The sequence below is a fragment of the Mustela lutreola genome, chromosome 14, assembly GCF_030435805.1.
Source record: "Mustela lutreola isolate mMusLut2 chromosome 14, mMusLut2.pri, whole genome shotgun sequence".
NCBI lineage: Eukaryota > Metazoa > Chordata > Mammalia > Carnivora > Mustelidae > Mustela > Mustela lutreola.
In genome coordinates, this window is record NC_081303.1 from 5,578,700 (window position 1) to 5,604,452 (window position 25,753).

Consider the following 25,753-nt stretch of genomic DNA (forward strand, 5'->3'; position numbering starts at 1 on the left):
AATTTCTGAAAAGGGCCAGATGAGCTGGGATCAGCTTCAAACACCAGCTGCTATGAGGGCACCTGGGTGGCTCAGTGGGTGAAGCCTCTGCCTTCAGGTCATGATCCCAGGGTCCTGGGATCAAGCCCTGCATCGGGCTCTCTGCTCAGCAGGGAGCCTGCTTCCCTTCCTCTCCCTCTGCCTGCCTCTCTGCCTGCTTGTGATCTCTGTCTGTCAAATAAATAAGTTAATTAATTAAAAAAAAAACCCAACTGCTATGGAATGTACACAAACCAAGAGCATCAAAACCAACAGGATTCAGCTGGGGTCCCTCAGAACCTGGAGAAAATTAGCTCTGTATATGGGACCATGGAACAGCTCAGACCATTCCCCATGGAAGTGGGGCTTTCAGGCTGAGCCTGTTTTCGCCCAGCTGGAAGGACTAAGGATTGAACACTGTCGGAACTTCTCTGTTACAAATGCTTCTGTCCTGTCCGTGGCAGGCTAACTCTAAGTGAAAACGGGAAGCCAGCAGAATTGGCCTTCCCTGTCTCCTGCCTCCCCAATGCAGTGACCCACTTTTCCCTTCACGACCAGGGCTCACGGTTTGCCGTCCGCAGCCAATAATCTGAGAGGCTCAATCCCACCTACGTGATAAGCACTTAATAAAAATGTGTATTCCTTAGAGCAGCATTTAAAAATATACATACCACACTTCATTTACCCAGCCTACTGTTAACTGGACAGTTCATCACATATTTATACATTCTACACCATCAATGGCTATTAGCTACCAAAACAGGACTTCTGCTGGTGCACACATGTACTTGTTTCTGTTAAGCAGGTATCTGGAGTAAGCCTGCTGGGTTACAGGACGGGAGTACTTTGAAATTTAGTAAATACTATGAGAGAGTTTTCCAAGTGGTTGTACTAATTTACGCTCTTCCCAGCTGTGAATGGAGTTCTGATTGTTTAACATCCTCATTTGTAGTAGCTACCATCAGTTTTTAATTTTAGATGGGTTGGTGAGTACGTAGCAGCATTGAATTGTGGTTTTAGTTAGAATTACGATCATATATTTTTGCTTTATTAACTTCTAGCTTCATTCTCCCAAGGTCAAAGAACATATTTTATATGACTTTAAGCATATAGCAAATATAAAAATCTGTTGACACATGAATGGCAAGCACGTGATTTTGATAAATGTTCCACACGCATGTGATGGGAATGTGTTTCCTGTCCTTGCTGGGTACGCGTTCTATAAATGCCAACTAGGTTAATATTGTTAATGTTTTGTTCTAACTTCCTATATTCTTTTTTTTTTAAAGATTTATTTACTCATTTTAGAGAGAGTGAGCAAGCATGTGCATGTAGAGGGAGGGACAGAGGAGAGAAGCAGACTCTCCACTGAGAGCGGAGCCCCATACATGGCTCAATCTCATGACCCTGAGATCATGACCTGAGTTGAAATCAAGAGTCAGACGTTAAACTGACTGAGCAACCCAGGTGCTCCCTTCCTATATTCTTTTTTTTTTTTTTTTTTTAAGATTTTATTTATTTATTTGACAGAGAGAGATCACAGTAGGCAGAGAGGCAGGCAGAGAGAGAGGAGGAAGCAGGCTCCCCCCTGAGCAGAGAGCCCAATGCGGGGCTCAATCCCAGGACCCTGAGATCATGACCCGAGCGGAAGGCAGAGACTTTAGCCCACTGAGCCACCCAGGTGCCCCCTTCCTATATTCTTTTCTTTCTTTCTTTTTTTTTTAAATTAAATTGATTTATTTTCAGAAAAACAGTATTCATTATTTTTTCACCATACCCAGTGCTCCATGCAATCCGTGCTCTCTATAATACCCACCACCTGGTACCCCAACCTCCCACCCACCCGCCAATTCAAACCCCTCAGATTGTTTTTCAGAGTCCATAGTCTCTCATGGTTCACCTCCCCTTCCAATTTCCCCCAACTCCCTTCTCCTCTCCATCTCCCCTTGTCCTCCATGATATTTGTTATGCTCCACAAATAAGTGAAACCATATGATAATTGACTCTCTCTGCTTGACTTATTTCACTCAGCATAATCTCTTCCAGTCCCGTCCATGTTGCTACAAAAGTTGGGTATTCGTTCTTTCTGATCCCCTTCCTAGATTCTTAATGATTTTTTCCCCTCATACTATTAGTTGCTGAGGTTTTTGTTTTTTTTTTTTAATTTTATGTTTGACTAAGACTGTGGATTTTTTTTCTTTAGTTCTGTCAGTTTTTTGCTTTCTACTTTTTAAGGCTACATTATTAGATCATATAAACTTTATTTACTTCTTTTAAAAAGATTTATTATTTTAAAGAGCTAGAGAGAGGGCAAACATGAGCCAGGGTAGGGGCAGACGGAGAGAGAATCTCAAGCAGACTCCCTGCTGAGCGTGAAGCCCAGAGGAGGGCTCAATCTCACAACCAGAGCTGAAATCAAGAGTTGGAGGCTTAACTGACTGAGCCACCCAGGTGCCCCAGACCACAGACATTTTAAATGATTACATGTTTCTGGTGAACCACACCTCTGACCATTGTGAAATATATTTCTCGGTCCTTAAATTCTTCCTTGTCTGATATCAGCAAGTAGTTTTAGTTCGTGATTGTGGCAGTTGGTGTTTTCCAAAGATGGCGGCACTCTTTCCCATCCCGCTTGCTCTCTTCACAGCATGACGGAGATATTCCTGCAGTGTCGGCAGAGTTTATGTTGTCTCCTTTTCAGCCCCATGGGCCTTTTTATGACTTCTAAGGCTAGATTGTGAAAATCAACACATGTCTATCTTGTCCTCTTGGACGCCAATCCTTGGAATTTAGCTACAGGCTATGAGAAAGCCCCAATGGCCCACATGGAGAGACCAGAGGAAAAGACATGTTAGGTGCTCTAGCCAACAGCCCGGCTAAGGGCTCAAAATGAAGTGTCATACATGTGAAGGAGCCACGCTGCCCCCAGCCCTCCGTGGGTGAGTCACCCGTGGCCTCAAGGCCTCCTGGAACCTATGTCTTTCCAGCTGAGGCGCCAGACATCTTGGAGTAGAGACGAGAGTCCCAGCACTGTATCTGACTGTGAACATTAAAAAGTGGCTGTTTTATGCTGCTAAGTTTTAAAGGTATGAGCAACTGTAACTTAGACAGTGTAGTATATTTTCTAGCCTTTGTTAACCTTTGTATCTCTCTCTCTCTCTCTTTTTAATTTAAAGTAGGCTCCATGCCCAACATGGGGCTGGAACTCATGACCCTGAGATCAAGAGCTGCCTGTTCCAGTGACTGAGCTAGCCAGGCATCCCTTGTATCTCTGTTTCTTACGGTGTGTTTCTCATAAGCAGTAGGTAGGCTTTTTACAGTATTTGCTTTTAGTTGGAGTATTTCATTTTTATTATGTTTCAAGTATTTCCATATTTGGGTTTAAATCTACCATCCTATTATTTTCCTGTTATCTGCTATGCTTCCTCTGTATTCTTTTTCTCTTCTTTCTTGCCTTCTTTTGGGTTGATTACATTTTAGTTTTGCATTCTCCCCTCATTAGCTTGTTAGGTATACATTCTGTTGTAAAACTTTTAACCACAATGACCACAAGCGTCCTGGACTCCCCACTCACATTTACAGCTTCAGATACCTTCTGAAGATAACAGTCTGAAGCTTAGACAGTGAAGTATGCAGACAAGGAGGCAAAGAAATAAATCAAGATTGAAAATTATATTTAAGAAAGAACTCGGTGTGTGGTTTCTGACACATGAGGTTGTCTGGTCTATATCCATCAGAAATCTATTTTTTTTTTTTTTTAAGATTTTATTTACTTATTCGACAGAGATCACAAGTAGACAGAGAGGCAGGCAGAGAGAGAGGAGGAAGCAGGCTCCCTGCTAAGCAGATAGCCCAATGTGGGGCTCAATCCCAGGACTCTGGGATCATGACCTGAGCCGAAGGCAGAGGCTTTAAACCACTGAGCCACCCAGGCACCCCAGAAACCTATGTTTTTAAAGGGATCCTATTTTCAAAGAAACCAAGAGCCTTGAAAAGCCCTTGGCTGCTTTCAGCCTTAAACAGCCTTTAGGCACCCAAACTTCCATAAATAGGACATAGCCCGCCAAAGTTACAAAGCCTTCAAGGAAAACACACTCTCCAATCTCAGTTTGGAGGTGGCTCTGGAGGTAACAGAAAAGGGAAAAGGGCCAGAGGGTGGAGCTAGAGGCCACAGAGAACAACAGACAAGGCAATGCTACCCTGAAGGCCAAATCAAGGTCAAATCTCAGAGATCTGCCCTCTTCTCAGGCAGACATGCTCATTAATTATACGGACTGATGACTGCTATACCTCCCATTCCTCGTTTTATCCAATGGGAGCCTGTTTTGTAGACTTCCAGGGGCTCCTATCTGACCTGGGCAAGAGGATGCACACCCTCCAGAAAACACAGCCTTTTTCCACCAAGTTTTATTTAAATTCCAGTTAGTTAACATGTAGGCAGAGAACCTAGCTTTTGAACTGCATGTAGTAGTCAGTAAACCATTTTTGGGATTATCTCCTTTGGGAGTTTCATGAGTGGGGGGAAAGGTAGCACGAATATTCAGTCTACAGAGGTATACTGGGGCCAAGATGGCTATCTATTAGCAAGCCCACTTCCTCTTTTTCCTCATGGGACCTCATTGCCCATTCTCCATTATAACAAAGTATGGCTCTGCTAAGTTCTAGTCAGTGGGAAATGAGTGGAAAAGAAATGGCCATTTTCAGGCCTGGCCCATATAAGCCTCCTAAGAAATTTTTCATTCCCCTCCCATTTTTGTCTTGATGCCAATGAGCACAGTAACTTTAGCTTTCTGCCTTAAAAATTGAAGACCTACAGGATAAAAGGAGCCTCAGTTCCTGAATCACTGCTCAGGGACCCGTTCTGGAATTTATTTGAGTGAGAAAAAAATACCCATTTGCTAAAGCAGCTAGTATTACTCTAAGCACTACCCAAAGCCATGCATCACCTACCTTAATCACACACAAAATTATCTCTGCCTTGTCTGGTAGTGTAGAGAAGGGGGTTTATTTTCAAAACTCTATCCTGATAGGCTTTCTAAGTGGGAACATAACGCTGAACTTTAAAGGAAAAGTCCCCAACATTTGGACAAAGGGTCCTGGCCCATAAGTGATGAATCTCATTCCAATGGGGAAGGTTTTCAAGCTCTGAGAAGCAGGTGCCAGCAAGATCCCAGAACTGTAGGAAAGTGAAATCAAGCAGAATCATAGATAGTTTGAGGTAAAGTTATCATGAGATATCTTAGTTGGGTATTTCCTTCCTTTTTTTTTTTTTTTTTTTGATAAGGAGACACACGCTCAAGAATGGAAGGACTTCTTCCTGTAAGTTTGGTGACAGAACTAAGATTAGAAGCCAGGTCCTCTACTATGATTTATGGCAGAAGAAAATAAACAGGCACACACACACACAATTGCTTTCGCAGGCAAGAAAACGTTTGTGTGATGTCTCATGCTTTTGCTAAAAAGGTTATGTAAATTTTCCTATTTACCCCATGATAGATCCTCAATAATTTTATGTAAAAGAAAATTTTAAACTACTTGACATAAACTAAAAGGACTCTCCCGGAAGACGTACCATGTTGATCTACTCCTGCATACTTAGCCACTAACCCTGAGAAGTGCACATATCCCAGTTTGAAAGACATGGCTTGATCGTCTCAGCACTAGGGCTGGTCTTACAGCCCCTTCCTGTCCTGATGCCTGGTCTTACCGTCTGTGGTCTAACATTCTCCTAGTCAGCCTCAGTCCTCATGGGTCACGCATCACTGCCCAGGTAGGCTCGTCAGGTGCCTACTCCTTCTTCGAGGTTCAGGTCCAGCATCACCGTCTCCAGGAAGCCTCCTAAGACCCATCCAGATCCAAGTGTTCCTTTCCCTGGCCCACTGTGCACTAGCCCTGAGGCACACTAATTCCAGCACTTACCATGCCACGTCAAAATGTATCCATTTGCTTATTTGCCTCTTCCAGAAAGTATGACACATAGAAAGTACTCCATGATATTTGTGAAATGAGTGAACTTAAAGTGGTAGCTGTAGGCTTCCCCAGGGCCCACATCTTCTCAGGCCCCCCAGCCCACTCCTGCTGGGGCTGCAGGGTAGCAGCACAGCAGGTGCACACTTACTGGCTGGGGGAGGGGCTCCGGAGGTACTGGGCCTGCACGGCCCGCACATCGGCTTCATCCTCTTCGCTTGGGACTACCTGCTCCTCCTCTGGGTCCCCACTGGTCGCCATGACAGCCTGCCGGTCCCTGTAAGTTCAGCATGACCAACGTGATTAGGGAATCGGCTTCTGGAGGTTTTGTGGGTGGGGAGGGGTATATCAGTGATATCAGAGGGAAGGTCACCACGTGCTACGACTCTGGTGGGGACAGGACCCACACGGGGAAAACCCGCCTGATTTGGCCTAGCTACCGTCAACCCGGACACCAAGACCCACACACATCCAGCTGAGTCACAACATTTAAGAAAGAACGAAGTGTCTCCTTCCTCAGATTCCAGCCAGGAAGCAGTGAGGGGAACAGGGTCCTGGGTTTGCTTTCATATAGTTAACGCACCTGGAAAGTGGTGAGTTCCCTAGACCAGAGAGTTCTTTCTATCGAAACTCCTGGCTGTGCCCACACATGCACACGTGGGTACGCGTGTATAAGCACACACCCCGCCTGCGCACTTGTATACACCTTTGCCTATCCTGGGGGAGGTGCCACTGGCCTTCCTCAGTGTCTCTAACCAAGGCCATTGGAGTTGTTGCCTTTAGCTCAGGAGCCATCCCACAGCCTATTAAGGAACACGAAATCCCTCAGGAGCTGCTCCCCCACATGGCTGGGCTCTCACCCTCAGCCGCAGAACTGCTGCCCCTCTGCTTGGAAGCCTTGGGCTCACAGGACAAAAAAGGGAAAAGCACACTCACCACAGGTTTGCCTCTATCTCTATAGCCAGTCACCCAGGGCTGAGGGACCCAGACAAAATGGCCAGCAGTTCTGACCACCAAGAAGGACCAACCTCTCTCCTCTCTCCCGTGCTTCTTCTCTGAGGGGCAGGACAGCTGTTAACAGGAAATCTTAGCTCCCTTCTAAATTTAGCCTCTGGCCCCACAGCCTGGCAGATCTCTAGGAGGAAGGAATGCAGTCTCAGGACCCAGGCCCGACAGCAGGCCCCACTTAACCCTTTCCCTCCTGGCTGATTCTCTGGGCACTGGACACTGACACCGAGGAGCAAAGTTAGGAGAAGGTCACCCTTCACTGATGGAGAAGCCTGAAGAAAAAGATTTATTCGGGGTCTCTCTCATCATACCCTCTTGCCTGGGGCTACCTATTCAAAGTCTTTCCAGAACATGGCCTAACACCAAAAATTCAGAGGAATGAAACTGTATCTAAGCCATGTCAATCTAGTGGGTGCTGGGAAAAAATACCTAATATAGAGAATGGGGAGGGGCCTTGGATGGATGCCGGGAGAGCACCATGGTGCTACTACCTTAGTAGTCGTATGTTCAAGGTAGAATGTGACCAGGGTTACATTTCTCTGAGCAGCAATGACCTGGGATAGTGAAGTGGGCAGTTGTGCTCACCCTCCACAGTCCCTTCCCCATACCTGCACTCATGGTGATGGCCAAGCGGCTAGCCTGGGTGGTATAAAACACTCCATGGGCTTCAGGGCACCTGGGTAGCTGTTGGTTAAGCATTTAACTCTTGATTTGGGCTCAGGTCATGATGTCAGATTTGTGAGACTGAGCCCCACAGTGGGTTCCATGTTAGGCATGGAGCCTACTTAAGATTATCTCTCTCACTCTCCCTCTGCCCCTCCCCCCCACCATGCTCCTTCTCTCAAAAAAAAAAAAAAAAAAAATCCACAAGCTTCATAAACTTCAAATGAGCTCATAACCCACTATTCCACTTTGCCACCTCTTACTATCACCATGTCCGAAGCAAAGCAAACCCCAATCGTCCAGCCCCTCATCCCACACATTCTGTAGTTACACCTGCATCCATCAGTCTGTCCACCCATTCATCTACCCATTCACAGATACCCTCCACGCGTCAGGCACTATCCTTGACCCAAGTTAGTAAGACACATAATTATATGCTCAACGTGATCCTTCTTCCTAGCTAGGTGGAACAATGCCCTGCACAGAGTATCATCAAAAACTGGCTGAATAAATGAATGAGCTCACAGTTTATTAGGAGGAATGAGACACAGGTTAAAAATAACTCAAGCATAAGGTAGAATGTGGTTAAGCAGCCTAAGAGGATCCAGAGTGCTGTGTGAGTTCAAAGAAGGGACGAGTCCTTCTGACTAAAGAAGTCAGGAAAAGCTTCATAGAAAAAGTAATATTACATGCACTGGCCTTTAAAAGACAAGCTGGATTATAACAGCAGATGTGATGCAGAGAGAGTAGCATGGACAAAGTTTGGGGATGTCAGTGGTTAGAACTGAGAAGAAAGCAAACAGGTTTTGTGGCAGAAACTTGGCAGGGCTGGAGTTGGGGGGGCTCCTTTGGAAAGAGTCGCCAAGAAACACATCCCTGAGGAGGCACAAGGCAGCACCATAGACCAGTCATCGAACCTCCATCCCGGGGGTCAAAGTAGGGACTTGGCAATTGACTGCCGAAGAATGACCACAACTGAGAATACGGGGGTTCATTTCACGCCTACATACTTCAAGAAAAAGATGAAAGGTGGTTTGAGAGAGAGAAGTGAAATGAGGTGGGGCAAGGGCCAGGGCAGGACTGAAGAGCTGCATCAGTCGGGGTAAACGCTCAAGATGACTGGACACCAGCACAGAGCACGAGAAGTGGTAGGGAAGCGGGGGAGGGAAAGAGGGAGGCCCAACACACCTAAGAGAGGCAGCAGGTAAAAAGAGGGGACCACCCAGGGGGAGGACATGGCCTCTGTCTTCCATACACCCTCAGTTACCTGCAGAACGTGACATCAGGCCGCTCAAATGGCGGACTAGAAATCAGAAAACCACTTACTAGCTGTGTGATCTTTGAGAACTCATTTCACTTCTCTGAGACTCAGATCCCTGTTTCTAAAATAGAGACCCATAACTACCCAACCTCAAGTAGGGCCCCTCCCCCTGCCTCAATCTCATTTCCTGTACCATGTTCCAGATTGGAACATGGTACAAAGCACGGTCACCCTTTAAATAGAGTGACCAACCATTTCCAGTTTGCTTGGGACTAAGAGATTCCAGGGACAAGGAACTTTCTGTTTTAAAACCAGGACAGTTCTGGGGGAGAAAAGTCCCTTTAATAAATGGTGCTAGGAAAACTGGACAGCTACATGCAGAAGACTGAAAGTGGACCACTTTCTTACACCACACACAAAAATAAACTCAAATGGATAAACTCAAAATGGATTAAGGATTTAAGTGTGAGACATGTAACCATGAGACTCCTAAAAGAAAGCACAGGCAGTAATTTCTTTAACATCAGACACCGCAATATCTTTCTAGATATGTCTCCTAAGACAAGGGAAACAAAAGCAAAAATAAACTATTGGGACTACACCAAAATAAAAAGCTTTTGCACAGCAAAAAACAAAACAAAACAAAAAACCCATCAACAAACGAAAAGGCAACTTACTGATTGCGAGAAGTTATTTTCAAAGGATCTATCTTATAAGGGGTTAATATCCAAAATATGAAAAGTTCTTATATAACTCAACATCAAAGGAAAAAAAAAAGACCTGATTAAAAAATGCACAGAGAACCTGAATATCATTTTCCCAAAGAAAACATCCAGATAGCCAAAAGACATGAGATGCTCAACATCACTCATAATCAGAGAAACGCAAGTTGAAACCACAGTGAGCTATCATCTTGCACCTGCCAGCATGGCTAAAAAAAAAAAAAAAAAAAACAAGGTAAAAGTGTTGGTGAGGATGTGGAGAAAAAGGAGCCCTCTTGCATTGTTGTGGCAGCCACTGGGGAAAACAATATGGAGGCTCCCCAAAAAATAAAAAATGGAAATACCATATGATTCAGTAATTCCATTACTGAATATACACCCAAAGAAAATGAAAACACTAATCGGAAAAGACAGATGCACCCCTATATTTATTGCACCGTTACTTAGAGACAGATGCACCCCTATATTTATTGCACCATTACTTAGAGTAGCCAAGCAAACTGAGGCAAGTTGGTCAGGTTATTTCTAGAATTGTCTTCTTTATTTACTTGTGTAGTCTCTATCTCCCTGACCAAGTTATCAACTCCCCGAGAGACTTCCTGTCTTCTTTATGCCCCTGTCTGTAGCATGGGGTGGGGTGGGGGTTGTAGAAAAGCAAGGGAAGTGGAAGAATTCTGCTTTGGAGGGTTTCAACAATTGTGGGCAACACCCTTTTTTTATTGGCTTTGGAAACCTGCCTCTGAGATCCTTCCCTTTTTATGATGAGATGGTAATTTCCTATCTGTTATAGAAGCCCACACCCTGGTGAGAAGCCTAGGACTTTGTACACCTGCTAGGTGGGGAGAAGGTGGGTGGGGGCAGGTGAAGATGGGGAAGGCTCCTCTTCCGCATGAGGCCTCTGGTGGAGTAGGGGCAGCGGGAGTCCAGTCCCGTAGGGGAACTCACCTGCCAGACCTGCGGAGCAGTGCGGTGGGGGGAGCCAGGCTGGGCAAAGGTAAACAGGAAAAGAGAAACCACAGGGACAGAGGGCTGGGCCAGGTCAGAGGCTGCTGTGCCTTTAACTAGTCAGCCCATCCCTCCCAGGCTGGGCTTGGGGCACAGAGGAAGCAAGACCATGGTGGGGAAGTTGCAGCCTGTGCTATGGACACTCTGTGCAGGTAAGTAGACCCCTCTCATGTCCAGCTCCCAGAGGGTGAGGGGGTGGGGTAAGACAAGGGGACTGATGGGGTGCCTGGGTGGCTCAGTGGGTTAAGCCTCTACCTTCGGCTCAGGTCATGATCTCAGTGTCCTGGGATCGAGTCCCGCATCAGGCTCTCTGCTCAATGGGGAGCCTGCTTCCCCCTCTCTCTCTGCCTGTCTCTCTGCCTACTTGTAATCTCTGTCTGTTAAATAAATAAATAAAATCTTAAAAAAAAAAAAAAAAAGACAAGGGGACTGAGTGCTGGCAGTCTCCCAGTGCCCCCCCCCCCCCCCAGGGATGGTGGCCAGTGACACGGCCACATTCCCACTGGGCAGAATTACAGGTTCGGCTTTGCAGATCAGTCCCTGCACCACTCCCAGCAGAATGGTTTGTATATGCATATTAATCAATAAAATTCCGGCCCATTTCCGGAAGGAATAATTCATAAATTCTCAAGACCGTAATTTCTGATCACAAGATCTGACACCTGATCTGACAATAGGTTTGCTACCTGGGATTTTAACCATTGCCTTAAAACTAGAGAAAAAGGCAATGGTAGAACTGATAACTTCTTTATCACATGTAGGGAAACCAAGGCAGAGACACTGCAACTTACTCTCATTCCCAGAGCAAGAGAAGACTCCAGTCCTTCAAAAACTGAACTAGAAAGGCCCCTTTCCAAAGGTCAAAGCTCTTCAGCCCTTCTGATGCTCTGGTCATTGAAAACTGGGAAGATGGGGAAGCCCTACAAAATAGAAATCAGGCATTTGGTGCTCTAATAATAAGTTAAATCTAAGTCAGGTGCTCTAATAGTTAAATCCAAATCAGGTGCTATGAAATAGCAAAGTCGTCGCGGGAGTGTTGTCGGGTTAAGACGGAGGCGCGCTGCTATTAAGGCTACTGGGTGTAGGGAAGACTGGAATGGAGAATGGAAGTAGAGAGACCGGGCAGGGGATTTAAGGAGTCTATTTAATTCAGTGTATCTGGCTAAGCTAGCAAATCCCATCAACCTGCAATTTAGGAACTGTTGAAGGCTTCAGGGATCTGGTAAGAATGAGGAGGAGGAAAGAGCTTTACCAGGAAAGTTAGGAGCCCCAAGGCCTGGGAAATAGGGGCAAGGAGGCTCTGATTCGGAGCTTGCTTTTCAGCTCCGACAGCAAGCCCCGGGACCAGGTAGCCTGTCTGCCAGTAGGCTCCACTCCTCCCACCCTCAAAACCTACCTTTGACTCATTAGGTGGAGGTGCTGGGGAAGGGCTGGGCTGAGTCTTAGAGGTGGGCCTGGAAAAGATCCATCAGCTCAGTCTGACTCAAGCCCCACCAAGAGACCCAAATGACTGCGGGCAGAGATGCCGTCATGTGAACCTTTTTACTGAGCACCTAGTTTGTGCAGGTGTTTCAGGAGTGAGGACTGTGAAAGGACTGTAGCCCGAGGGCACGGCTCTCTGCCATCAGACCCAGGCAGTAAGGACACTTCGAGTCCCCGGGGGAGGAGGCCGAAAGGAAACTGCCATCCTCCCGGGACCTGGCCAGGGACACTCTGATCCTTTCCTTCCCAGCGGGAAGTCTTACAGGAGATGCCTCCCTCCGCCCCCCAGCCAGTATACATCCTTGTATTTGCAGTTTGGCTGCAATCAGTGCGCTTTTGGCCTGGGGAAAAAGGCTAAAACAAAATGCTCCCCCAGCTTAGAATGAAAAGCAGCCTTAACTCTGAATTGCCTGGAGCAGTACATTTTCCCTCATCCTTTGAGAAGGCAAGTGACCCAGGGGTGAACTCCTTCAGGGGAACCAGTTCTTGGGCCTGTGTTCAGACTAAAGTGTGTTTTCTGCCCCCATCCCATTCCCTCCACCCTCCCAGGCTGCCCGGTCCAGACTCCTGTGCCCACCACCATCGCCTCCACACCTTATGCTACGGTGAAGGGGCTGGAGCAGTGGGACAGGGGGAGCCTGGGTTGGTGGCAACGTCAGTGGCTAGCTCAGGGAACACGGACAATTTCCCAAATGCAAGTATCTGGGGACCAAACACCCACTGCCCCGTGCAAGTGAACAATGACGATGTTCAAAGGTCAAACCTAAGAGCGACTGGGTGGCCCTTCCCACCCCCTCTCAAGAGAGCACACAGAGAGGAGCAGGGAGATGAGGGAGGGCTTCCTGGAGGAGGTGGAGCTTGAGCTGGGTTCCAGAGGACCTACCGGCCTTTGTCCTTCTTCCTTTCTCCATCTGAACCTGCACAGTAACAACCTAGATTTTGCTGATGTCCCAGGCAGAGCGACACCTCGCTGATGAGTCACTAGGCCCCAGGACTCTACAGACTTTGGGAAGGCAGACGATATCACCTATGGAAGAGACTCCAACAAAAGGCAGTACATTAGAAAAATCTAAAAACAATATTGAACCCAACTGAGAATCAGCCTAACAATTCCAAACACTGTCAGTGACACAAACACAACAAGGCCCACCCTCATGGGACTAGAGGAAACCTTTCTGAAGGTTAAATTAGAAGAACTGAGGAAGGCACTGCTCTACACAGAGAAATAAAGGAATCCAACATCCCAAAATATACTAGATGAGAAAATACATTTTTTTTCTCTCCTATCTGAAGACATTCCATAAACCCATGGATGCTTGATCCATGGGTTGGGGGGAGGCTTTTCTGGGGTCTAGGTGTCCAAGATCCCGAACTGAGGTGTTCCGCAGGTGATTCTGACCGGCGGGCTACGTCTGAAGTTAGACACTAAAACTTGAAGGAAAGTAGGTGAAATCAACCACCACCTCTGCGGTGGATCCTCTGAGCGTGACCCGATTCAGTTTTGCGCCATCTGGCGGCTTCCCTGAGTTACTGTCCAGCGCCCGATTTGGTGACTCAACTCAGGGACCCAAGTGCGAGCATTCTCACACTTCCGTGTGTACAGAAGTCACCTGGGGATCTTATTACAATGCAGACTGATTCAGGAGGACAGGGCCTGAGAGTCTGCATGTCTGACAAGCTCCCAAGTGAGGCTGATGCTGATTTAGGGACTGCTGTTCAAGAAACAAGGCTCCAGGGAGGAACTGGTTTGTGGGCACAGGTGAGAGCTTCACCTTGCCTTTGTCCCCAAGTGCCATCCCCAGGCTTCCAGGAACCCAGCCAACCTGCTTACTGTGATGTTGGTCCCTGGGAGGCCTGCGGGAGAGGGTGCCTTGCTCAGCCTGTGCTTGTGCTCCTGGCTGCACTTGATCCTGCCAGTCCCCACCTCCCTCCCTCTCTCCTTCCTGAAACTCTTCTGTCTGGCTCCTTGGACACACCTTCTCCAGGTTCTCCTCCTCCTCTGCCCACTAGGAAGTGTCAGAGGTCCTCACACCAAGACTCATTTCTGTTTTCACTCTGGATCCACATCCACAATCACATCTTTAGGTGATACCCATTTCCAACTGACTCACAATTTCTGTCTTCAAACCCAACCTTCCTCCTGAGCTACGCACCCACAAATCCAACAGTCCAGCCCACAGGACCTCTCAGCTTTTTCTTCTTTTAAAAAATTTTTATTTATCTGTCAGAGAGAGAGACAGATAGAGACAGGCAGAAGCAGACTGCTGTGAGCAAAGAGTCTGACATGGGACTCAATCCCAGGACCCTGGGACCATGACCTGAGTCAAAGGCAGATGCTTAACCCACTGAACCATCCAGGCTTCCCATGACCTCTTAACTTCAATGTCTCAGAAGCACTGCAAACTCACAAGCTGAAAAGCAAACTCATAATCTTTTCCCCCTACCTGGGCTTTTCCAGTGGTCTCTGCATCATAATCAACTCCCATCCATCCCCAAATGAAAGCCAGAAACCTAGCGGTCATCTGTTACAGTGTTTCTTTCTTTCTTTTTTTTTTTTTTTTAAGATTTTAAAAAATTTATTTATTTGACAGATAGAGATCTCAAGCAGGCAGAAAGGTAGGCAGAGAGAGAGGAAGGGAAGCAGGCTCCTTGCTGAGCAGAGAGCCTGATGCAGGATCCCAGGACCCTGGGATCATGACCTGAGCCAAAGGCAGAGGCTTTAACCCACTGAGCCACCCAGGCACCCCTGTTATAGTGTTTCTACTGCTATGTAAGAAACTACCCTGAAACTGAAAATGAGAAAGCAATTTATTTCTCTCACAAATCTGCAATCTGTATGGGGCTTGGGAGGGACAGTGTGTCCTTGCTCCGGGCAGCATTGTCTGGGGTGACTTGCCTGGGGTTGGAAGCCCCACTTCCAACCGGCTCCTCTCTTTGTGGGCCTCTCCATGGGGAAGTTTGGGCATCTTCACGGCACGGCAGCTGGTTTCTAAGAGCAAACATCTAAAGACAGAAACTCGAAGCTGCCAGTTCCGTAAAGTCTAGGCCCAGATACTGACCCAGTATCACTTCTACCATGTCTACTGGTCAGGAAGTCACAGAACCCAGACTCAAGGAAAGGGACATGAACTTCACTTCTTGATGAGAGGAGTTTCAAAGTATTCAGGGGCCATATTTTAGGATCCCCATGTCACCTGATACTTCTCCCTCAGCTACACATACGTCACTGGGTCCTGACAGTTTTATCTCTTATGTCTTTTAAATCTGTTCACTTTCCTCTTTCTCTGAGGCCGAGCTGACGTGTCCGCTTCTCCTGAGCTGTTTCCATAGCCTCTAACTGGCCTTGTGCTCTGCCCCTTCTATCTGTTCTCCACACTGGAGCCAGACGATCTTTAAAATAAAACTGTGGCCACGTCACCCCCCTGCTTAACGCTCTTCGGTGATTTGCCACTAGCACTCGAACGAAGACTCAAATCATAAGGACAGGTTCTCCTCAATTATACTAAAGTTCTATAAACCACTGAAGTGTTCCCCAAGCCCCAGTATTCCAGCACCCTGACTGATCCCCCATACCTTGGACAGTATAAAAATTCCGGTCAGATCACATATTTACTCCTTGGTTTGGAAAAATATTGTCAGCACCTCTATCTGTAGTATCCACGCCTTCCTCTTCTCCAGTCTGATCTTCCAAGGCCACAGTCCCTTCCCTCCACTAACGCCCCAGGTCACCTGCAGCCCGCGGATTTCTTCCTAATAGGAATTGAGAGTCTCAACCACTTCTCTGGCATCTGCTTTGTCGCCATTTAACCTTTCACCTGCCCTGGGGCCTAGTTTTCCTAAACAACCTGGGGACAAGAACTACTGCTGCATAGTTTCCTTTTCTTCTTTTCTCTCTCTCTCTTTCAAGTATGGCAGTGACAGAACAAAGGCCCACAACATGTCTTTGATTTCCGCAGCCAGGTTATAACTTCCCGGTCCTCATTCCTCTCCGACTCTCCCCGCGCTCTCTCCTCAGCCCTGAGACTCCCTGTTGTCTGACTCGGGTGTCCTCCTTACTAAGCAGCCTCAGGTGCCCGGGCTGTCCCGTGAGCTTCGACACCGCCCGCGAAACAAAACGACATCTCCGTCCCTGGTGACACAGGCGCTTCTGCCTGCTTAGCTGCTCTTCTCCACCCATGAAACCGAAATTACCCTTCGAGGCGGACAACTGCACAAACAAGGCTTCTTCCCAGCCAGCAGTCCACCTCTCAGCCACCTTCCTCGTCGCCTCCTCGCGCCCATTTCCAGATGATCCTTCCTTTCCCCAGAGGGCCGCCGTGGAGCGCAAGGCAGGCAGAGTGAGGCCCGGCCCGCAGGGACGCTGCGGCCTTGCTGGGGGCCAGATGACGATGGGCCCGAGGACAGGGGGGCGCCTGAGGAGTGGGAAGGGCCGGAGAGGGGGACCTGTGCGGCACTAGGCCTAGCTGCTAGCACCACCACCCCCTTCCCTCAGGCCAGAGCCCACCTGCCCTCGACCCCCAACATCAGGGGCCGGAAGTGAATTTGCTTTTTCCTATCGGTGGGTTCTCCAGTTTTCTCCCGACATACTTATACAAAGAAAAACTGCCTTTCAAACTAATATGTACCTTTTTTTTTTTTTTTTTTTTTACACGCCACCCTCCCCCTTTGAGTCTTCACTCATCTGATGCAAGAAAAAACCGCCATGTCTAGAACTGTTTCAAAGAAACCATCAATGCAGATGGCAGGAAGACACACACACACACCCCAAATTGTCCTCATGGCCAGTTAGACTTGGGCCCATCCCACACTTCCGGCCACACAGGCAGCGGGGTAATTCCAGAACTGCACTGCAGGACAGCCTTGGCGGGGAGGCGGCAGCCGCACTGAGACAGGGCAGGTAGCGGAACTGTCCTGAACCGCCGTGAGGAAATGGGCGCACTCTCTGTGCTTTGCACCTATGTTTATTTGGAGTCTTAGTGGGGGCGCTAAAGGATAGCATACAGGGACATACACACCCCCAAACCACCCCCTTGGTGCTATCACTACAGACTGGCTTCTTTTACTTTCTGGAATGTTCCCCACCATCTCCACGACCTGACCTGTGCAGAGTGCTCTTCTCTCTCCACCCACCTCTTCTCTTTTCACATGGGTCACTTCTGCCCATCCCCCACTGTCAGGTCACCTATCCTTGCCTTAGGACAAGCGCTTCCCATCCTCAAATCTTTGGTTATATCCCGTCATCAAATGCGTAACTCTTGTTTCCATGGTGGTTTTACATTTTTCTCTGGGATTCTTCATCCCAGTGGGACTCAGCCGGAAGACTGAATGCTATGAGAGCAGGGACTGTGTCTGTCTCCGCTTGTCATTTTGCCCTCAGAGTCTAGCGCAGTGCCTGCCACGTGGGCGCCCAGCAGCCATTTGCTTTCTGGGTGTGAATGAATGAGAACCTACCCTTTTGAACCTCACGAGGCAGCAAGCTGGTTTGCTTCTAGTGTCTCCTAGCCTGCCTTTCTGCCTTTCCCTCTTTCTCCAGGCAATTTCAGCTTCTCTCCAAGGCGCGACTTCCTAATCTCCTATGCTTCTATCAAAAATTACCCATTCTGGGGATGCCTGGGTGGCTCAGTTGGTTGGACGACTGCCTTCGGCTCAGGTCATGATCCCGGAGTCCTGGGATCGAGTCCCGCATCAGGCTCCCAGCTCTATGGGGAGTCTGCTTCTCTCTCTGACCTTCTCCTCGCTCATGCTCTCTCTCACTGTCTCTCTCAAATAAATAAATAAAATCTTTAAAAAAAAATTAAAAAAAAAATTACCCATTCTGAGTCCCTTTCTAGGGTTTGATGGATAAGAGGGACTAATTAGGGGAAACAGGTTTGTCCTGCTCAGGAAAGAGAGTCACTCCCACCCAGATAGCACTTGCATTTTAGTACCAGTCCTGTGGGGGTTTGAGTACTGAGACGGTTGGTGGAAGATATTTGACTTGAAGGTTAGTAAAGAGAGTGACCCCTCAAACGACTCCGTGTTGGCAATGCTCGGGTTTTATGCCTGTCTCCTCCCTTTGAGCTTGTCCCTGCTCCCAGATCACCCTGTCCCTGGAGCAGCCCTCTCTGACCGGAGCACCCACTGTCACCCTTGAAACTGGCCTCCTTCCTGAGGTGCTTTTCTCCCCTCTGCCACCCAGGGACCTCTGGGCTGCTTCCTCCTTTTCTGCCTTGGGGACTCTGGGATGCCATAAACACCTGGCATGGACAGCACGCCGTGACAGACAGATGCTGCCACTCAGGAACTTCTCTCTCTGCGCACGTGGAAACAGGTCACACATGCTGCGAGCATACCTGGTCTTCCGCTGACCTGAGCCCTCCCCCCACACTCCCTTTCTCACCCAGGCCTGAGTCTTGCTCCTTCTGGCTTCTCTTCTCTTTTCAGTGTCTTCTTTCCTAGGAGCTCTTTCCCTATAATCTACAAGCCTGCCTAAGTCCCCGCATCCTCCAACCCAGAGGAGAGTAAAGAAACTTTTTCAAGGCCCCCTCTTCTCATTTCCACTTTTTCCTTTCCCTGTGTGAGGTGAGCACTCCCTGTCTCTACTTCCTCAATTACCGCTTCATTTATCAGTCTGTAACATGGCTTTGTGGTTATAAGAGCAATGCATGTTTACTCTAGAACATTTGAGAAATAAAAAATATACAAACAAGAAATCCATGCTCCCAGAAGATAAAAAGAATTTATCCATGCTCCCAGAATCCAGAGGTCACTGTTATTAATATTGTATTTTGGTATATTTTGGTATTTTTGCTTCTATATTCGGTATATTTTGATATATTTGGTATATTTGCTTCTAGAATTCACTATTTGTGATTAGGTGGAAGTGGGATACTGTAGTGTAACTAACAGTTTTGCATCCTGCTTTATTTTCTTACACATACAAGTTCAATGTTGTGAATTGACTCCCTTGGGTGCGATTATCAAGTCCCACCTCCTTGATAAATCTTTCTCTTACAATCCTTCCCCTGGGTGGTGACACAGCCCCTCCCCTCTCTTCCTCCTCCTACCTGTTACTTCCTTAACCCTTGCACTTAACACTGAATTAGGTAGGCTCCATTAGGCTGCGGACCAACGGTGACCTCCAACCGAGTGGGGAGTGTGCCCCAGGCCACTGAATCCACAAGGTCGTATTAGAGCCCTCTGGAAACCTTGAGGTGAGAACTGGCAAAGAGAGGACACAAGAAAAACGCGGGACCCAGACCCTGCTAGAAGGAGCATACTGTCTGCTGAGAGGAGGAGGCCTGCTTGCACCAACCCACGGCAACGGGACCGTTGGTGGTGGCAAAGTTCCACTGGAAGCAGCTCTGAAAAGCTTCCAAACCTTGAAGCTGGGCCAGGCTGGTCCCCGTGGTTTCTGGAAGGGAGGCTCATGAGCATGTCTCTGATCACTTTCCCGGTGCCTTGCTAGGAGGGGCCCAGCACTAGGACCTTAGGAACAATTCACTGAATTGATTGGAATTTACATATTGGAATAAACATCCCCGTAGAACTGAGTCCTAACCACCCAGGCCTCCACAGTCAGTCTGTGTGAACTGCCCCCCCCCCAGCCAGGGGCCCAAGACTTTCTCAGCCAGAGCCCAGCAGGCAGGGACCCCTCTCGCCTCCGCACTTCCTCCCCGAGAATGTGGTTTCTCTGAGCAAATGGAATTGCCTAAGTGCCCGCATTACTGCCAGTCTCCCCAGGGTTCCCATAATGTGCTATGTAGGCCTCAAGCAACAACGCCATCAAGCACTTCATTATCCTCCTTGGATGTATTACTTTCTGGTTAGGTCTCTAGAGATGGTTTATTATCTTCTTAAACCTTCATTATTTACAAGCAGTAATCAAGGCTTCAGGCTGGGTCCCCCACATCACACACCCTTTTAGGGAAATTAAATGACTTCTCTTATTTCCTTGGGGGGGCATCTTGCCCCCTCTCCGGGGGCTCTTCTGACCCTTTATTTGATTTTGGGGGGGTGGGCATTTTCTAGCAATCTGTAAGATAGTTCTTCAACAAGTTTCTCTGGTGGTGAGTCCTTCCCATCTTTTAAGCTTAAATTCTGTCACTCATGTATTTGCTGTCCAAGAGCCCTCCCTTGAGCATCTCCAATGTTAGGCCCTTTGTTGAGTCCTGGGGACATGGAGGTGAAGAAAACAGAGTCGCAGAGGAGAAAAATGAGACAACAGAGAGCGCGGGTGCGGGTCTTGCTTGCGGGTCGGGCTAGAGGTTGTCCTCGCTAAAATGCGAAGTCATCCAATCCTCACAACAATATTGTTTGGTTGTATCCTCATTTTCAAGCTGAGAAAACCAAGGCACAGAAAAGTTAATTAAGGTGGCCAAGGTCACACAGTTAGAAAAAGTAAGAATGAGGCTGCCAGCCCAGGCAGCTTGGCCCCTGCCTTTGTGGTCTTGGCCACTCTGGTATGTCGTGTGATAAAGTTGCATGAGACTGAAGTCCTAGGAGGCAGGTACAGTGAGTAATATGCACTGAGACTGCTTGCGAGAGTCTGGGCATCTCCTCTGGGACAGTGACTGTGCACTAAACTTCTTCCTCAGCGAAGTGCTGTGGTGCCCGCAGATCCTGATTTCTTCCTGGAGGTGAAAAACACTCACTCTCCCAGTTCGTCTGTCCTTAGGGAGGTTAACACAACCCTGGACTATTCGTTTGTAACCCCTTGTGGGGAATTAGCTGAGCATCAGATGGAGACTCTTCTTCAATGGGAGAAGGGCTCAGCCTTGAGAAGAAGAGCAGGGGAATGAGGGTGAGAAAGGATCCTTCTGGAACACGAGGCACACACCTTTCAGGTGGCGGCAGGATGAGAGAGCTGCAGCTGTTCGGGGCAGGGTGGGCTCTGAACCACTACAAAGGAGATACCCAATGTAGTCCCACACAAGGAAGTGGAAAGGGAGGTAGTTGGAAGGTTCTAGAAGTGAACTTCTCTACTTCCTACTTGTCTAACCATAGATTAGATGTCCCATCTGGTACTTCTGTCACACCCACTGAGTAGGGAGACAAAGATCCCACAGAAGAAAAAAACAAGGGCCACCGTATCAAAAACATTTAAAAAAAAAAAAAAAATATATATATATATATATATATATATATATATATATTTAAAAGGAACAAATCTCCCTTGACCCCACAAAACTCCTCCAACCCCCGTGTCCCTTTGGCAAAGGCTGCCCTCTTCTCCTCATCCCAGTTGCTCTTCCCAGGCTCCATCATCTCCACTCTGTGGAATCTGCTCGTGCCAAGGTCCCTCACCCCCTCCATGTTACAACATCCAGTGGTCATCTCTCAGTTCCCAGTTCCCTGAGCCAATAGGTCGGCAGCACTGGAGTAGGTGACCCCCTTTGCTTTCATGAAACACTTTTCCTGCTTGGCCTCTGGCATCCACTTTTTCTGGGCTCTCTTCCCAGCCCTCTGGCCAGTTCTCCTTCTCCCTTGCTGGTTTCTTCTCAGTTTCTCCACCACCAAGCACTGGAGTGCCCCCATGGCTCCCTCCCAGAGGTCTTCCCCGTCTTTGTGCACTTCTCTGTCTTGCTCCCATCCTCTGGCCTTCAATGACCTCTCCAGGGAGCTATTGTCTCCTCAACACCTCTACTGGGTGTCTAATAAGCATCTCAAACTTCACATGTCCCACAAACTCATGATCTTCCCTCTGAAACCTGCCCCCCTCAGACTTCATCATCTCCATAAATGACAATTCCATCCTTCCAGTTGTTTCGGTCAGATCCTGTATCTACCCTTGACTCCTCTTTCCTCTAATGTCAGGTCTAATCTGCAGTCAAATCTCGTCGGCTCTACTTTGTACATACATTCCGATTTGGATCACTCTTCCACCGCCACTACCCTGACCTGTACCCACGCCACCAAGAGCACGCACCTGTACAACTGGAATAACCTCGTGGCAGCTCATCCTGCTCCCACTCTGCTCCCCAGTCTCCTCACTTCCTTTCACCTCACTTCAGATGAGCCTTTAAAAATGTATGTCAAGTATATCCCCTCAGTTTAAATTCCTCCAAGGGCTTCCCGCCTCTTCCAAAGAAAAATATAAAGTCCTAAATACGGGCTACAAGGCCCAACGTGACCTGAGATTTCTCTACCTCTCTGCCTCATCTCTCCTCCTCCCTCCCCTCCTACCACATGGCTTCCTTGCTGTTCCTTCTCTTGGACCACACCTACTCCTGCCTCGAAAGTTCTCCTGAGAGGTAACCACGTGGCTTTCTGCTTCAATCATCTGTTGCTACAAACCAGATCACTCCAAACCTTAATGTCTTAAAACAACGCCAATATACATTTTCTCACGAATCTTCACTCTGGGCGGGCTCTGCAGAGATAGTGCACCCCTGCTTTCCCAGAAAACTGAGGGAGCCCATCCGCATGCTGAGAGTGGATGCGGGCTCTCCCAGGGGACCTCAGCTGAAGCTCTGTCCCAGATGCCCGCGCATAGTCTTTCTTTCCATGTGGCTGCCTCACTTTATCAAAGAAAGTTACTGGGTTCTCAGAGGGAGCATCTCCGGAGGACCAAGCAAAGCTTCTGGCCTCTTACAAGTTAGTATGAGAAGCCATAAGGTGTCACTCACACTGCTGTCCCAGTCCTACTCAGATTCAAGAGGAGGGAACACAGATGGAGGAGAGTCACCATCATGTGGAAAGATGAATAGACATGAGATACTGGTGTGGCCATACTGTTTTTCTCACCTTTTCCTGATAAACTTATGTAGAATGAGCTCACCAGGGAATACCCTCTCTCTCTTTACCTTGCTTTAAGCTTATTTCTAAAACTCCTTACCACATTTAAATGCTCCATAAAAACTTGTTAAGTGAATGACTAAATCATCACCACAACAAAAAAAGATGGCGAGGAATATTTATCAAGAACTTTCTATGTGACAGAGACTAAAAGAAGTATTTACACATAGTATCTCATTAAGTTCTCCCAGCAACTCTGGGAAGTATTTGTGTTCCTATTCTATGGACAAGAGAAGTTCACACAGCTGGGAAGAGGTGAAGCTGAGGTACAAAGCTGGGCTTTAGCTACCACACGATGCATTTAACTGTTTCCACCTTGGTCTTGGAGAACAGCGGGTGTGTCATGGCCAAGATCACAGCTGCCGTGTGTCTAGCTGTGGCTGCTAGAGGAGAATGTCACTGGGCATTCCCTCAGAGGTCCTAAGGGCAAGGAGTGGCTATGCTATGCCATTTACTTCTTCCCACTCCCCACTTTCTTTCCAGTCTGGGTGGCTGTCCGTGCCATCTCTGTGGAAACGCCCCAGGAGATTGTTCGGGCTGCCCGGGGAAAGAGCGTTACCCTTCCATGCACCTACCGCACTCCTGTCTCCAAACGAAATGGATTTATCCAATGGGACAAACTTCTAAGGACTCACTCGGTAAGGATCCTTAAAAAGTTGAGGGTATCGTGGAAATAAATCTTACCTGACCATGACCTCTTAGAGGACAAGCACTACAAGTCTTTCAATAAATGCTAGAATAGACATTAGCAGCCAGGGGCGCCTGGGTGGCTCAGTCGTTAAGCATCTGGCTTTGGCTCAGGTCATGGTTTCAGGGTCCTGGGACTGAGCCCAGGCATTAGGCTCCCTACTCAGTGGGGAGCCTGCTTCTCCCTCTCCCACTCCCCCTGCTCTTGTTCCCTCTCTTGCTGTCTCTCTCTCTGTCAAACAAATAAACAAAATCTTTAAAAAACAGAAACAAACATAAACATTAGCACCCAAGCTGGACTGGGTGAGCAGATAGTAGTGAGTGTTAGACTCAGCAAGGGGCCTAAAATGCCACCTTTATTTTGAAAAAGTGACCTTCCCTAAAATATCCTTCTGCCGATCAGTCTCGAGTTACCTAAATTGTATCATTTGAGACAGTCATTCCTTTTGATTAGCATAGAGCTCTCCTCGAGGCCAGATTTTATTTTCTAGCGTTTTGGGGTGTTTAAAAATTTCCTGTTTAGGTCCTTTTGGGGAATACAGAAGACTTTTTTTTTTCTTTTAATTTGAAATGGGTAATACAGTCTCATGGTTCCAAAATGAAAACATCATCAAAAGCAAACATTGGGAAGTTTCATTCCCATCTTTGCCTCTATTTACTCTGATCCTTCTACTCCTCCCCATTTCCACCAACTCCCCCATCCCCCCCATACACTACCCACCTGCAGGCAAGGCTGGTTTTCACCGGTACTGGTTGTTTGGGACCAGTCTCTATTCTGATTGGTTGTTAGATCTGCTGCAATTATTACGTATTTTGAATATAACTCTTGGCTAAGAGAACCAATTTATTTTCCTGTGTATCCTTTCATTGATTCTTTACGCAAATTCAAGAAAATGTTAATGTGTTTTGTGTGTATGTGTGTGTGTTTCTATTTCCCCCTTTTTTACACAAAAGATAGCATATTCTAGGCACTGTTTTGCCCTCTTCACTTAACACAGCTGCTGAAGAGCTTTCTGTACCAGTTAGTAGAGAGCTCCCTCCTTCTTTCAGAGCTTTGTAGGAGTCCGTGGTGAGGAGACACTGTTAATATTTAACCAGCCCCCATAATGACAGGCTCTTGGTATTCCCAGTCTTCCAATGACCAGGAATAACCATTTACATATGTCATTTTGTGTGTGGACAGGTATAACACTAGAATTGACCCCAGAAAGGGTCAATGCTCTTATAATTTCACAGAGACTACAAAACTACCTCCATAGGGAAGTGTTACGAGCTCCCCTGAGCAGAGCCTGAATTCTCATTTGTGTGCAAGAGTGTGTCTAAGTAACACACGCATCCGACTAACGATTAAGCAATAACACTTACACACAGTGAAAGTAGGTCTACCCCATTCTCTGAACTCCCAGTCTCCTCTTCCCCTCACCAAAGGGAACCACTTTTACAAGCTCTGGGGTGGCCTTCAATGCATGCTGTATGCATACATAAACATACATATGTATGTACCTACACATACATGAATAGGCATGTTTACATAGACCACACACATACTGTTCTGCACTTGGCTTTTCTTCTCATAATACAGGTCATGAAGCTCTTTCCATATGTCAGTACATTTATATATCTCTCATTTTTTTACCCTTGATCTCAGCCAAAAGGCCTAGAAGCAACCTGTCTCTTTTTTTTTTTTTTTTTAAAGATTTTATTTATTTTATTTGACAGAGATCACAAGTAGGCAGAGAGGCAGGCAGAGAGAGAGAGGAGGAAGCAGGCTCCCCGCTGAGCAGAGAGCCCGATGCGGGACTCGATCCCAGGACCCTGAGATCATGACCTGAGCGGAAGGCAGCGGCTTAACCCACTGAGCCACCCAGGCGCCCCAACCTGTCTCATTTTTTAAACACTTACATGAAGCATTCCATTTTATGAATGTCCTGTATGTACCAATGATGGACATTTGGTTTGTTCCCTGGATTTTGCTGCTACGAATAATCCTGCAATAATGATCTCGATGTGAGGGTCTATGGGCATGTATAGCACACACAGATAGCATAAGCGTGTATTTGAAGTAGATGCGTGTAGGGTAAGTTATTAAACATAGAACTTCTGAGTCACAGGGTATGTGAATTTAAAATTTTGATAAACGAGATCAACTTGCTCTCGTGAGAGG

At 47.4% G+C, this 25,753-nt stretch overlaps 2 protein-coding genes across 5 annotated transcripts in view; one reads left to right on the forward strand and one right to left on the reverse strand.

Annotated features, from left to right (window-relative positions):
- The window catches only part of STYXL2 (serine/threonine/tyrosine interacting like 2), a 59,792-nt gene that overhangs the window by 33,612 nt on the left and 427 nt on the right, over positions 1-25,753 (reverse strand). Inside the window, exons 2-4 of one of the 3 annotated variants that reach the window (XM_059146208.1) lie at positions 13,010-13,153; positions 11,436-11,564; positions 6,137-6,262 (exon numbers count right to left, since the gene is read on the reverse strand). In XM_059146208.1, the coding sequence (XP_059002191.1) occupies positions 6,137-6,246 (110 nt within the window). In that variant the 5' untranslated portion in view covers positions 6,247-6,262; positions 11,436-11,564; positions 13,010-13,153. Of the gene's footprint in view, positions 1-6,136; positions 6,263-6,921; positions 7,027-11,435; positions 11,565-13,009; positions 13,175-25,753 lie in introns of those variants that run through there. The other 2 variants (XM_059146209.1, XM_059146206.1) reach the window with 2 other exon arrangements.
- Positions 10,581-25,753, forward strand: part of GPA33 (glycoprotein A33) — a 45,295-nt gene continuing 30,122 nt past the window's right edge. The window contains exons 1-2 of one of the 2 annotated variants that reach the window (XM_059146211.1): positions 10,581-10,796; positions 23,386-23,540. In XM_059146211.1, coding sequence (XP_059002194.1) covers positions 10,754-10,796; positions 23,386-23,540 — 198 coding nt within the window. In that variant the 5' untranslated portion in view covers positions 10,581-10,753. The remainder of the gene's footprint in view (positions 10,797-23,385; positions 23,541-25,753) is intronic. The other variant, XM_059146210.1, reaches the window with a different exon arrangement.